The 13,717-nt window shown below is 37.6% G+C and overlaps 1 protein-coding gene across 4 annotated transcripts in view; it reads right to left on the bottom strand.

The window, feature by feature from the left end:
* Positions 1-13,717, bottom strand: part of col5a3a (collagen, type V, alpha 3a) — a 138,928-nt gene that overhangs the window by 108,946 nt on the left and 16,265 nt on the right. For 2 of the 4 annotated variants that reach the window (XM_036567511.1, XM_036567513.1), the window contains exons 2-4: positions 7,447-7,614; positions 5,847-6,063; positions 2,569-2,731 (exon numbers count right to left, since the gene is read on the bottom strand). In XM_036567511.1, coding sequence (XP_036423404.1) covers positions 2,569-2,731; positions 5,847-6,063; positions 7,447-7,614 — 548 coding nt within the window. The remainder of the gene's footprint in view (positions 1-2,568; positions 2,732-5,846; positions 6,064-7,446; positions 7,615-13,717) is intronic. The other 2 variants (XM_036567512.1, XM_036567514.1) reach the window with 1 other exon arrangement.

Here is a 13,717-nt window from a genome sequence, read left to right as displayed (position 1 = left end):
TCTCCATTAGGTTAAATCTGACGCGCTACTGGTTGAATGTAATAAATTCATGTCATGGTTGGGGGCGTCCAGGAGAAATCTAGAACCAAACCTGTGTTCATCCAGCTATCCTGTTACGTTTTATTATACTCATGTTTATTTGCATCAGTTTTAATTACATATGGTGTATTTAGAATAAAAATTACTCACTTCCTGGATGAATGAGTTTAAACAAAGTGCTTAAGTGTCTGTAGCCTTATTCAAGCTGGATTAGTTCCACCAGAGGAGGGCCGGTAATGTAATTTATGTGTGATTTGACTGGCCAATTAGTACGGAATAAAGAATCTACCTGAAATAACCTCGAATAGACCGGTTTGAAATAGAAACATCATCGCACAGATGGTAACGTCAGCATTATTCGACAGATGCCACACTTCTGAACAAGTGGCTAATTGGTATATAGACTAACATTAGCCTAGAAAAGTTAAGAAGGTTCATTCAACATACCAAATGGAACCAAATATGATTTCATTGTCCTTGTCTGAAAATGTGGTGGATTTCAGTAGTCTTTTCATTAAGGAATTGAGTCAAATCAAGCTCCATTTCAGCTGTAAACCTTGTCTTTATGTCACAAAAAAGGTAAAAAAAAAAAGATGAAAAAAGGAAGTGCTGTTATCTATTACCTGGTTTTGTTATTACATTACTGTGATGTTGATTTGAACCAGACTACTATTACGGTGGGAGTTTGGCAAGTTATAGAAGGTAATTTACTCTGGAATTATTACCTAGCAGCCTTGTAAAAAATATAGACATTATAGATTCATACTGGATTAAAATCATGGATCTCTTCGGTAGTTATTTAAATTACAGCACCTCCCCAGCTTAAACTAACCCAGCTCGAATAGGGCTCAATAGTTTTGCACACCACACACTTAAAAATCATGGTTCCTCAAGGGTTCTTTAGTAAAGAAAATGGTTCTGTATAGAAGCTTTTTGAAAATGGCTCTATACAGCACACAAAAGGGTTCTTCTATTGTAATAAGCTTTCTAACAATAGAAGAACCCTTTTGGTTGCTTTACAGAATCCTTTTCAAATAGGTTCTATATAGAACCATCTACAGCACATTGTCCATCAATCTGAAGAACACTTTCATGATACAAAGAACCCTTTAAGCATGCAAAGGGTTCTTTGAATGTTCATGGGTCTATATAGAACCATTTTCTTTACCTAAGAACCCTCGAAGAACCATTTTTAAGTGTGTACTGTATATCAGAAAAATATATTGTGTAATATATCTAAAAAAAGTTGGCAGAATATGCACTCAAATGAAAAAGTTTGAAAAGCAAAGTCAAATTACAGGTTTTGTTGATTTTCTAATTAAAACTAAGTTAACTCATCCTCTGCAGCAGGGGTGGGGAACTGAGGGCCAGAGTTCAGCACAGTTCGGTGGTTTCCCAGCTCTAGAACACCAACCAAACCTGCTAATTAGCTGATGAGTTGAATCAGGTGTGCTTGAGCAGGAAAATCACCAAACTGTGCAGGAATCCAGCCCTCTAGGACTGGAGTTCCCCATCCCTGCTCTACAGGGATGAAACATAAATATGACATTTTCTGCACATTTAAGTGCACAGTTTCTATTTATTTGCTGAGTTTAACATATTGGAAAAAAATAAAACATAAAATGTGCCATAAATTTTGCACAGGCCACATTTTCTGTTTTTTTTTTTTTCCTCAATATGTTAAATTCATCAAATAAACAGTAACTGTGTATTAAAATGTGCAGTAGTGTGTTCTCTGTAAAGGATGTGTTCACTTATTTTCACTTAGAAAATCAACAAAACCTGTAGCCCCACCAGCGGCGCCCAAACTACTGCGAACAATTACAGTATATCTATGTATTGGATTTGCTAAACCATACAAGTAACTACTGACTGATTCAATTACCTGTGAGTACAGTTACCTCCTCATTATTATTAGGCTACAACTGTTGAGTGCAATTATTACTAATTATTACTTGGTGAATTTTATTTTTATTCAGTTATCGTTGCCATTTTATAAAAGCAATAAACAAGTTGAGGCCATTTGTTACAGTAGATTATTGCTTTAAAAAGACAGACGTGCCAAATATGTTGCTATCATAGAGACGAGGAATTAGACAACATAAACCTTCTGACCTCAAGAGCTCGTGAGTGCCCACACACCAACACCACGTGTATGAGAAGACAGAAAACATATTTGTAGTAAGTTACATCAGCATTACCGTTAAAATATCAATGTGAAATCTACAAGATGCTCAGATTTTTCACTATCCATAGAAGCACTGGAACACGTCTACTCCATGTATTCTAACTCAGCCTTTTTTTACCTCTGCACCTGCACCACCAACGATATATCTGCCACATCAACACATGCCAGTGCCATTTTGTGCCTGCACTATGACCCTGAAAACAGGGTCCAAAATCTATTTTTTAAGTAGCCTATAGCAAACAAACCACCCCTTGTTTCTAAACAAGACCTATTTGGTGTGAACATTGCCAATCTGGCAACCCTGGCTCAGAGTGTGCCCAAACCAGCACTGTTTCTGTTACCTCAAACACCTCCTCGTCCAGCAGTCGTGTCCCAAACACAGTGACCCCGTCCGTGCTGACCACAGATCCGTCCCCACGCAGCAGCTCCAGAGTCTGGACTTTTTTGCAGTCGAGATACAGTGTGACTGACTTGCCCGTCACACTGTATGCAATCCTGTGCCACCTGAAGAAAGAGGATGACAAGGTTATCCAAGGAAGCAGAGGAGAAGTTCTGTTCCTCTCAGGAGGCCACAAAATTTATTGTGTGTTAATCGTTCTCTTGTTATTGGCTGATGCTGACAGCATCCTAATCAGGGACATAATCCAACAAAAGTAAATTATTTTGTTTTAATTTAATGCAGGCCAAACTTTAATCTTAATAGATTTTATATTATTAGGCATATCACAATCACAATATCGCTGTTGTCTGAAGAAAACCTTGTATCTCCATTTTTGACATTTTTCAGTTTTTTGACATACTTTGAAAATGCCTGTTGCCCTTTACATTTTGAGTAAATTTCATGATGTATGGACCAAGTGAAAGGACCCAAAATTACTTGGAAAAAATTCTGGTTCCACCGACTTACATTAAAAGTAAAGTAGGTTTTTCCCTTTTCCTGTAAAGTTACTACTTTGGAGATTTTTCTTCTGAGGAAACAAGGTTTTCTTCCGACAACAGCGAAATGCAGCAATATAATCATACCAGCAGTATTTTGTCCATATTATGCAGCTTTTACTCGAAGCTCTGTTCTGTCAATAAGACTCTATTACTTTGTGAAGTCTCTGAGGGTCAGTTATGGATGACCGCAATGTGAGCAAATGCTCTTTAGACTGTAGAACGACTGTGCAATATTTTTTTAGACCGTGGAATGTTTTGTAGGCCCAAAACAGAGTCTCTGTTTCTTTATCTGCAGGAATTCATGTCAATGAAGGTGTTATTAGATGCGATTGCTGTTTAGATGTGCACGAAAAATTAAATACGTATTATTCCTCAGTAATCACAGGCACCAGACTGAAATGAAAAGAGATCATCACAGATGCTATGTTTATCTTTTGCCCATGTGCTCCACTTGAATGCTGAAAAACAATTCAAGGAGTAGTTTATGTGCACTAATCACTGTTTATTTACCAAAAACGAAACACAGAACCCAGAAGCAGAAGAGCTTTCCTAAGCAGCCTGAAGCAGCCAATTCCAGACTCAGTCTAGTATAAATTACACTTGACTAGAAGAATGAAAACAGCTCCTGCTGCATGTGGACTGAATGAAACAGCTCTGAGTAGAAGAACATATAAGGAAATAAAGAAAAAGACATAATATTACCATGTAGCTGCTAGTGATAGTGTTTTTTATGGCTGTTATCATTTTCAAGTAAAGAATCATAATCATGATTATACAAAAAATACCTAACATCTTGAAAATAGAAACTTTACATACATAAGGAAAAATATTCTTACCTTTTGATGTAAAATTTTATGAACGTATTTTACATGTAAGCAATATGCAAAGAAGTAATTGTAAGTTTATGTAAGTAATTTTGGACCAAATCTGTTGAGTCACTTCATCATGAAATATCCACATAATATAAAAACTGCTGTTTAAAATTATGTAAAAAACAATGACCAAATGATCTCCAAAAATGGACATACAAGATCTTGTCGTGATAGCGACTCACAGCTCATACAAAACAGTGCCGAAATTCTGTTGAAAATGCAGATTCGAAACTTTCAACTCATAATTTGTGTTTGGAAGAAGAGGAAGAACTATTTTATTAGGATTTTATTAGGAAATAGTATGTAAATATAGTTAATCATGTAACTATGTAATTATGCAATTATGTAATTACCAGTGGTGTCAAGATATGCATGTTAATTTTCCTCTTTTTCCATACGGGGTAGTGAGACGATACATGCTGTGAATTGAATACAGTTAAATTTTTGATGATGATTTTAGTCAGAACTTTATAGATACCCACACTACTTACAGAAACACAATACTCGATTCTAAATAAAATCGCGATGTTCAGTTCATTCAATTTTGAGATTTGGACTTTTACTTGACAGTTTAGCCTTATGATCAATTTAGCCTTGTATGTAGCCTTACAGTCAACAATTAAATTTGTTTTATTATTATGAGCCATAATAACACACATTTGCCAAACATATATGCGTGACTTTTGTTTATATGACTTGTTTTAGTTATTTTATGGATTCTAAGAAAACACATTGTGCCAGTTATCCCTTCAACAAGCTCAAACCTTCTGGGAATTACCAAATAATAAATAAATGGGAACAATATACCAGTATTTTGTTTCTAATTCTGTCTCAAAAATGTATTGTATCATGATGCAAAATAGAGAACAAGTACTGTGTCATATTGTATCATGAAGTCTATGCATAATTACACCCCTAGTAATTAAATTAAATTTGCATATCGCTGCTGTCGGAAGAAAACCTTGTATCTCCATTTTTGTCGTTTTTCAGTTTTTGGCATAATTTGAAAATGCCTGTTGCTCTTTACATTGTGTCTAAATTTCATGATGGCTGGACCAAAAGAAAAAGCGAAAAAATGAATGTAAAAGCAGAGAGAATTCTAGGAACTGAGAACTTGGAGCTGGAGTTCTGGACAATTTCTGCTGCACCTTTATCCTGTAGGCCCCCCCTGGCATTCTGCTGGCATCAACTCAGATACTTTTAATTAATATAATCTGATAAAATATTTTTTTTCCTGTAACTCTGTTATCAGATTAGCTAGGACACTTGGCTCTCTGTGTGTGAAATGTCCTGACTCTGCTACAGTGTTGAGCTGCTAGCGAGCAATTAAGTTCAAAAGGGGAGGGGTGAGAATCCCCGGCTGTGAAAAGACGGCTGTGAGATAAAAGTGCACAACTGCAGCTTTCTTGGTATCAGAAACTCATGTACAACTGCCACAATGAAAAAAACAGCATTCAAACACAGTAAAAACAATAAATGTTGACATGCTTGCTCTCCTACAAAGACAAAAATCCAGTTCGCTTCTGGTTTTGCAAATTGTAAACACCTCTATCGAAATATATGCCACATATATTCTAACATTATCGTAGGAGGAGCTTTAGTTATAATAACTTTAATAACTTTAGTTACTTTATAACTACATCAAAACAACAATAACTGACTATATAACCCACTTCTCATCATCAATTACTCTATGTTATTCTAAAATCATATATATTATCAGGAAAGCAAGCTTGTCCTATGTTGATATTGGTATCATCATTTTAAAAACTCCATTAGTTAAACACTATTTGCTGTACAGAACTCACTTTCCGTCTGCCAGGTTGATCTTCTTGAAGATGGGGTAGAGGTCAGGGGTGGGTTGGCCCTTTTGGTCTTCATAGAGGAACACAGGAGATCTGCCCAGTTCCAGACCCAGCTGCTGCACACCATGCTCATCATACATAGACAGCAAAAAGAACTGTGTGTTCTTCTTAGCCCGCACTGTGGTCATCAGGGAGAAGTCCTCAGGGAAAGCTGAGTCTGCTAGCACAGGGAACACAGCCACAGGATTAGGACCATCATTTATTCACTAGCCCACAGAAAATATGGTCATAGCACAGGCTGCCAGCACACAGGACATCTGTTTACTCTAAGAATTAACTAATTCAGCCTGTAAGAGGAATTGTGAATCATACATCTGTTCTATTGCTAATTTAAGTTCAAGCTGTAGTTTGGCAAAAATTTATACAATTCCTCCCACCCCCCTTACCCCAAGTGTATTCGATCAGCCAAGACATGTTCAGTGTTCAAAATATGCTTCTTTAGTTTCACAATGGAACTATGAGGCTAATCATCAAACCATGTCTACTTGTAAAGTAATCTCAAATAGACTTTTGCACTATGATAACTGGTGGTTATAATGTTGCTCTGCTAGCTAAAGTTGCACACAGAAATTTGGGCACCTCTGGACAAATTACATATAATATTGATATTTGGAGTAAAAAGAAGTAAACATAACCTATGCAGCAAACTATTTAAAAATAACATTTTCCTATAAATGTTAATCCACATGTACTTACACTGCATATCCTTGGCTGTCATGTGGGGGTTTTGCTTTGCCTTTTAGCCCATGATACAAGTAGTTCAATCTGAGAGTTTTCTTGGTCTTCCAGATCTTGCCTTGATTTCCACAGTTCCCCTTAACTGCCATTTCGGACAGTGTAAATCGCAAGCTGGAAGCACTTTAGTATCCTTTTCTAGCTTTGAATTCTTTTTAGGCATCGACCTAGCTTCATTTTTAGATTCTCAGTCAGCTGCTTAGAGGAGCTCATGGTTGGTGAGTGTTAGTACAAGGTTTGATGAGTCAGAGAATTTATTACCCTCTGGAATTGTCATCATCACGACAATTTCTAATGGCAATTCTTAACCTGCCTAACCAGTCCTAACGAGTCAATAAAGGCCTGATGAAGTTCTGAGACTTCACAAATGGAAGGGTGTCCAAATGCCACAATTATTATTTTAGTTTTTTTATATTTTTGAAGTTCATTAAAGAAAAACTGTGCATTAACATTTGACCAAAACTTTTGCATTCATCTGTACATTATCCTCATAGCACCAGTGCAAACTAACGTAGCAAACTTAGGACACCAAACATGTCTCGACTGATTAAGTAAATTTGGGCCAAAGAAACAACTTTGTAAATTGGATTTTTTTTGCCAAATTATTACTTTAACATGATAAACAACCATTTGCATTACAGTTAGTTATATATTTTCTTAATTCTGTTTTTAACTGTGGGTGTTAGTTGGCGCTATTTATTTTTAAAACAGGGACCGACATCAATGTAATCTCAGCCACTAAATGAAAAATTCAGTTGAACCAGAAACTATACATTATATAGTCTGTTCATGCTGTGTGAGTGCATACCTGGGAAGAGCTGCTTGGTAGGGGCACTGAGCTGAATCCTTTTGTCTATCCTGAATGCCATGTCTGCTCCTTCTGTGTCCTTCCTGTGGGGGCACAGTCCCGCCTCCACAGACACGCCCTCCATGCGGTCGGACAGCTCCAGTGAGCGCAGGACATCAATCAGATTGGCTGGACACAGCAGATCAGATGGGAGCAACGTTAAAATTTAACACACACCAACAAGTACTGCCCTTTCCAAATAATACATCTGCTTTTCATCTGAATTTTACAAGGCCAAGTCACTGTTTGTCCAACTGTATTGAATTATGGTCATTTTGATGATCCACTGTAGATACTTTGTAAAAGCTCCCCATGTCTTTAACTGACATTTCCCTAAGCCTGAGTCCAAAACTCACTCGAACCCTTATCTTAATGTTGCACTCTGGCCTAAACTAGTTTCATATGTTATTTATCATGTTAGGCAATATTGTGTAGGGCAGCACTGTACCCCTCAGCCTCACTGATTTCACACAATTCACGATTTTACATTGTTTTCATGTTTTTATTCATCAATATTCTCATACTACAATACCCAGCATGCATTATAAAATGTACTACACAGCCACTGGGAATCCCTGGCTAGCATTATTATGTACCTCTTACCTCAGTCGTCAAACAAAAACATAAAGACAGAATTCTACATTTATTATATTACAAATATTACACCCTTTTAGCCTATAAAAAGAAGCCAAACTTAGCTAAGAGTCCTCCTCATCTAAACAGTTATTTCTGTTGTTTGAGTTATTCAATCTCTCCTTTGCAATAAGAATTTGCAGTTATACAATTATACTCAAATATACTTTTGCACTATGCTAACTAGTGGTTATAATGTTGCCCTGCTAACTACAATTGTTTGCTGTCATATGGGGGTTTTGCTTTGCCTTTTAGCCCATGATACAAGTAGTTAAAGACAAGTAGTTAAAGAGTTTTCTTGGCCTTCCAGATCTTGCCTTGATTTCCACAGTTCCCCTTAACTGCCATTTCTTAATGACATTTCATTACACTGTACAATATAGTGGAAACTGCAAGCTGCTATAAGATATTTACAGCATTAACATGACCCTACCACCTTCCTTCTGCATTCACCAGATAATGAAAAATACAAATAATAAAACCCACCCCCCCAAAAATGCACTCTAAATCAGTTATTCTTTTCAAAAAGTTCCTTCCACCTTCAAAATACATCATCAAAAGACTATTTTCGTATTCTTTAAAGCAGAAAATCTGGAAAATCTAAGGATGTCTTTTTGTCACTTAAAGTAATTTGTTGGCTTTTTTTTGCAGTGTCAACAACATGACAACCCCCCCCCCGCCACACACAAAAAAACATTGTGTCCAGTGAGTATACTTTAGATCCAAAAAATAGTCCCAAACATTTTGTTTATCCACATCACTTTCGTTGTGTAACGTCCTTAAGACAGAGGTGGAGTGAAGGTATCTAAGGTGAAGTATCTATGAAATGATTGTCCATATACACACAGCCTAACAGGTATTCTCAGGCATACAGTAGCCTTGTGTTGATGACAATGTGTAAATAATTAGGTTTCATCCGAGTCCAGGTTATTTGTAATGGTAAGGCAGTAAAATATTGACTACTGCACCTCTAAGGGCCAATAAATTGTGATGGTCGGTGATTACAGCCTACTGTTAGACGCTGCAGAGCTAACATTAACCATAAATTGTGTACTTCTCCCTTCTGCGCCTCCACCCCACCTGTTCCCCTGCTCCCCCACTGCTCTGTCAGTGAGCACAACTGTGCTGGAAATTAAAGAGTTTTACCATTTAAAATAACCCAAAATAGCCAAGAAATGAGCGCCTGCTTTAAAGAACATTAGAAAAAATATAATAAATAATACAAATAATCAAGCATAATCGATTCTGACATTCTGAAACTGACATGTTCAGAGTGACGCACCATGATTCATCAATGTATTTTACACTCCTACTTGCACATGCCTCCCATTCTCTGGAAGCTCAAAGGCGCGCCTGCGTTAAAGTTAGGCCTGCAGGTGGTTCGCCGCGACTATCATTATGGGATATAGTTATGGCACGGTCTAGCCTGATGATAGTTAAGCCACACCTGACATCTGTCTGGGGCCTCTTTTCAATCAGAGTCTCGTCTGCTCCCCTCCCCCTGCCAGCATCCTCTACCACCTCTGTTTACTCTAGTGTAAAGCCCATTCACAAGGAAACACTTTTACAAGGCCTTTAAAGCTCTGTGTGCCCTGGGACCACCACTCAGACACATCTACGATCACTTTTCTGCACCTAAATAAATCAAACATTGCTGCTAGTGTGCCTTTGGGACGCAGCAAGAAGGACATGATGACGAATGGATCAATAGAAATGGTCCAAAATGACTTAGAGCACAATCTATTTACATGAACTCACATTGAAAGTTAAGAAAGCTTTTCCCTTCTTTTCAAATGCAAGTTTTTTGGAGATGTAATGTTTTGTTCTGACAGCAAAATGTTAATAGTAATATTAGCCTTTTCAATTCTAGTGGTTGCAGTATGCACCTAATCCATCTGACCTATCACAAGTGATCCGGCAAACAAATCATTGCTGTTAAAATAACACAGGCTAATGTTTTATCATGCCACATTAAGGATTCACTAATGTATTTTTAAATATGTTGCTGGAAATATAGCAATTATGTGTAGAAATAAGGGCTGTCACAGTTACTCAATTAAGCTTGATTGCTCAATTAAGTAAAGTAGATTGATATTCACGGCAGTGATAAGTTGGCAGATTGCCTCATGATAATGTACATAAATTCTCTGACTGCTCTCTCTTACAGTAAGAAATAGCATGATGGACACACACTGGTGTAGTGGTGTCTGGATGGGTGAGTTTACTGTGCCTTCTTAGGGACCCCCACCATCCATTCAAACACTTATGAACACATACACTAACACCTCCCATATACATCGATCAGGCCTAACATTATGATCACCTCCTTTTTTCTACGCTCATTGTCCATTTTATCAGCTCCACTTACTATATAGGTGCACTTTGTAGTTCTACAGTTACAGACTGTAGTCCATCTGTTTCTCTGTATACTTTGTCAGTCCCCATTTATCCTGTTCTTCAGTGGTCAGGACCCCATGGACCCTCACAGAGCAGGTACTATTTGGGTGGTGGATCATTCTCAGCACTGCAGTAACACTGAGGTGGTGGTGGTGTGTTAGTGTGTGTCGCTCTGGTCTGAGTGGATCAGACAAAGTAGTGCTCAAAATCACAGTTAGGTATGTCCCCCAAATCATCAGGCATCAGGCCCATATTACGCTGAAAAAAAAGTACATTGACTTTCCTTGATTTAAATTTGTACATTGGTTCCACGTAAATAAATTATGATACAGAATTTTTTTCTTTCAGTTTACTAACTTTTGGCAAGAACTGAGTTGATGTAATATATTTTATTCATGTGGAACAGACACACATTTGAATTAAGTAAAGTCAGAAAATATGAAGGCCGTTTTTTGAAAATGGATGCAGTGAAAACTAAAACGTTTCAAAGCCGATACGTTTTGCCTTACAGATCCTCTGAATTTTTAAGTTGTTAAGGAGTCAAAATATGAATATTGCTACATGAGTTAAAACTGCTGTACACAGAATAGACATCATAGGACTGGCAACCACAACAAAATACCCAAACCAGCTCACTTCATCATCTGTCCTAGTTAAGCTGCTTTGGCAGTACTACTGTACAGTTTTGTTACACAACAATGTCGAAGTTTAATAGTACACTCAATTCTTGCGACATCATTTCAGTGCACAGGAGCGTTAGATTCCTTGTAGCATATAAACAACCTCATAAAAATGGGGAAAAGTGTGCACAGGACAAACATATGAGGTTTGGAACATTTCAGATAACCACAGTGTGTTTTCTGAAGTACCGTTTCTTTTTCTCATACAGAAAACCAGCTAAACACAGAGTAAAATTATTCCTAATGTGCGCAGACATGGATTGGGTGTGACAAGAAAAACAGACTGCAGTCTTATGTAAATTAACTAAATGTTACTGTCATAGCATTATATTGGCTTATAGTGTACCATATTAAACTTATACTGATGTCATTTGCCTGTGTATACGCCTCACTGCACTTGTGTGGACACGTCCATTTACATACATTTTTTACCACATTTAAAGGCCAGTAAAGTATTGTGGAATCTTTGAATGAAAATTTATGATTCCTTACTGTCATTTTTTTTAAATCTGATTTATGGTAAAAATAATCAGGGGATTACTCAATAAATAATGCAATCAATACTGACAGCCCCAGTCTAAACATAACCACAATATAAGATTTTCATTGATATTTCCTGCAGCCCTACTGCACAAGTTTTGGCATCTAAAGCATCTGACGATAGAAATGATGACCCTAATTCCAAACTGCCCACTCCTCTCCCCCGCTCTCCCATAGTCTTCCTTTCTCCCCCACGTTGATTAAACATGTGGGAAGAGTTTACCCATGCCAGGCCGTTGCTGGCTGGCAAAACACTGCTGGATTTTTATGGCATTATTTATTTGCTTAGCAGATGCCTTTTATTCAGGGCCTGAGCGCAGAGCGACGCATGGCATGGCAACAGACTAAATAGCGGGAGATGTGAGGGAAAAAAGCCAGGCTGCAACACAATGGAAAACATCAGGTATTGATTTAAAGGTGCTTCACACAGGGCCCTACTTTGATACGAAGTAATAAACGACGCCTGTAAATACAATAATTGCAGGGCTCTTTCCAAACAGAGCGATCAACTGCCAACACCCCCGCACACGGCCTAAAGCAGGACCGTTTATGATGGCTGCTTTAATTCACATCAATCTGGCAGGGAAAATGTTTGACAGTTGTGTAAGTCAAATCCTGTAATGTAAGCTATTGGTTGATGGTGGGTTAAATACAGAGCTCAGTGCAAAGCCTGCGTTCCTCAGGTGTCTAGAAGTCGGCAGCCTTATAATCCGCAGTGTAGGCCTAATGTTGGAAACGCTGTGGGGTGCTACGTTGCTAACTGAGCAAATTTTGACACTGCTAATAACATATAAAGTAGTCTCCCCCCCAAACCGTGAATCTTCTTTTACGTTTTCTATACATTTATTGTTTAAGAAGTTCATTTGTGTGATTTGGAGGATTTACAGTAGGGCCTGAACAATTTTGGGGAAAACATCTGGCTGCGATTTGTCTGTCCAATATTATGACTGTGATTTTAATGTGATAATTTTTTTAAATAAGCTCCAGGCCTTCTTTTCACTAAGAAGCACATTCATTTTTTCAGACTGAACAACTGAATGCTAAAAGCCAGACTGCCACATCCAGAAGCTCTGCATCATTACGCTAAACTGAAAATAATCTTAAACTTTGTAAATAATTAAAATTGTAGCTCTTGTGATTTGAAAATTGCACTCAAAATAAATTTGATTAATCGTTCAACCGTAATTTATAGTCAGTTAATGTATATCAGAAGAATTCATGCACAACTGAAAGCTTTACAGTTCACATTGGGCCAAAGAATAATTTGCCTTTATTTCTATAAAACAGTTTTAATTGTTCCAAAACCAACGTCAAACAGTTTTTGGACTGACAGGTCTATAAGAATGCCTAAATAGATCTGCTTTTAAATATTGGGGCTATAGGAAGTTGATTGCATATGTCTGCACAGATCCAGGAGGTCTCACTGGTTTACTTGTCAATAAACAGCAAAGATGAAACACGATGCTTGAATTTCACATCTTTTCAAGGCCATATTTCAGTTCAACCACCCCAAACTAACAATTCGGTTCGTAGGAAAACTTCTGTCGTTTAAAGGACCAAGAAATTCAGTGATTAAAATTTACAATGACTGAACTTAGATACTAGAAGTCTAGAGCGAGATGCTGCTCCTCCGGCACAAACCAGCTCGTCTCTGCCACACACTGTTATATCAACGAACAGAGCTGTGGCAGATTTTTACACTTAGATTGGGAATTTTACTTTGTCCAAAAAATAAGCACATACCACATAAAAACAAAGGCTAGGAAGTAACCGTTAGCCTGCCAGTTATATCCCAATGTCTATATCTCATCCAAGCCAGCATGTTCCTGGGATCATTACCAGCAATTGTGCTGTGTCATGTTTTGCTGATAGTCGATTTTAGAGTGAATTATGATCAATCCCATATTGCTGACATCCCGCTGCATGCTCTGTGCAGTGTACTATCCAGCTAAGCTTACTCTTTTATATCCTTATCATTAGAG

This window comes from Colossoma macropomum, unplaced genomic scaffold (assembly GCF_904425465.1).
Source record: "Colossoma macropomum unplaced genomic scaffold, Colossoma_macropomum, whole genome shotgun sequence".
Lineage (NCBI taxonomy): Eukaryota > Metazoa > Chordata > Actinopteri > Characiformes > Serrasalmidae > Colossoma > Colossoma macropomum.
The sequence above is the reverse complement of the archived record's forward strand: the minus strand, read 5'-3'. Positions and strand labels throughout refer to the sequence as shown.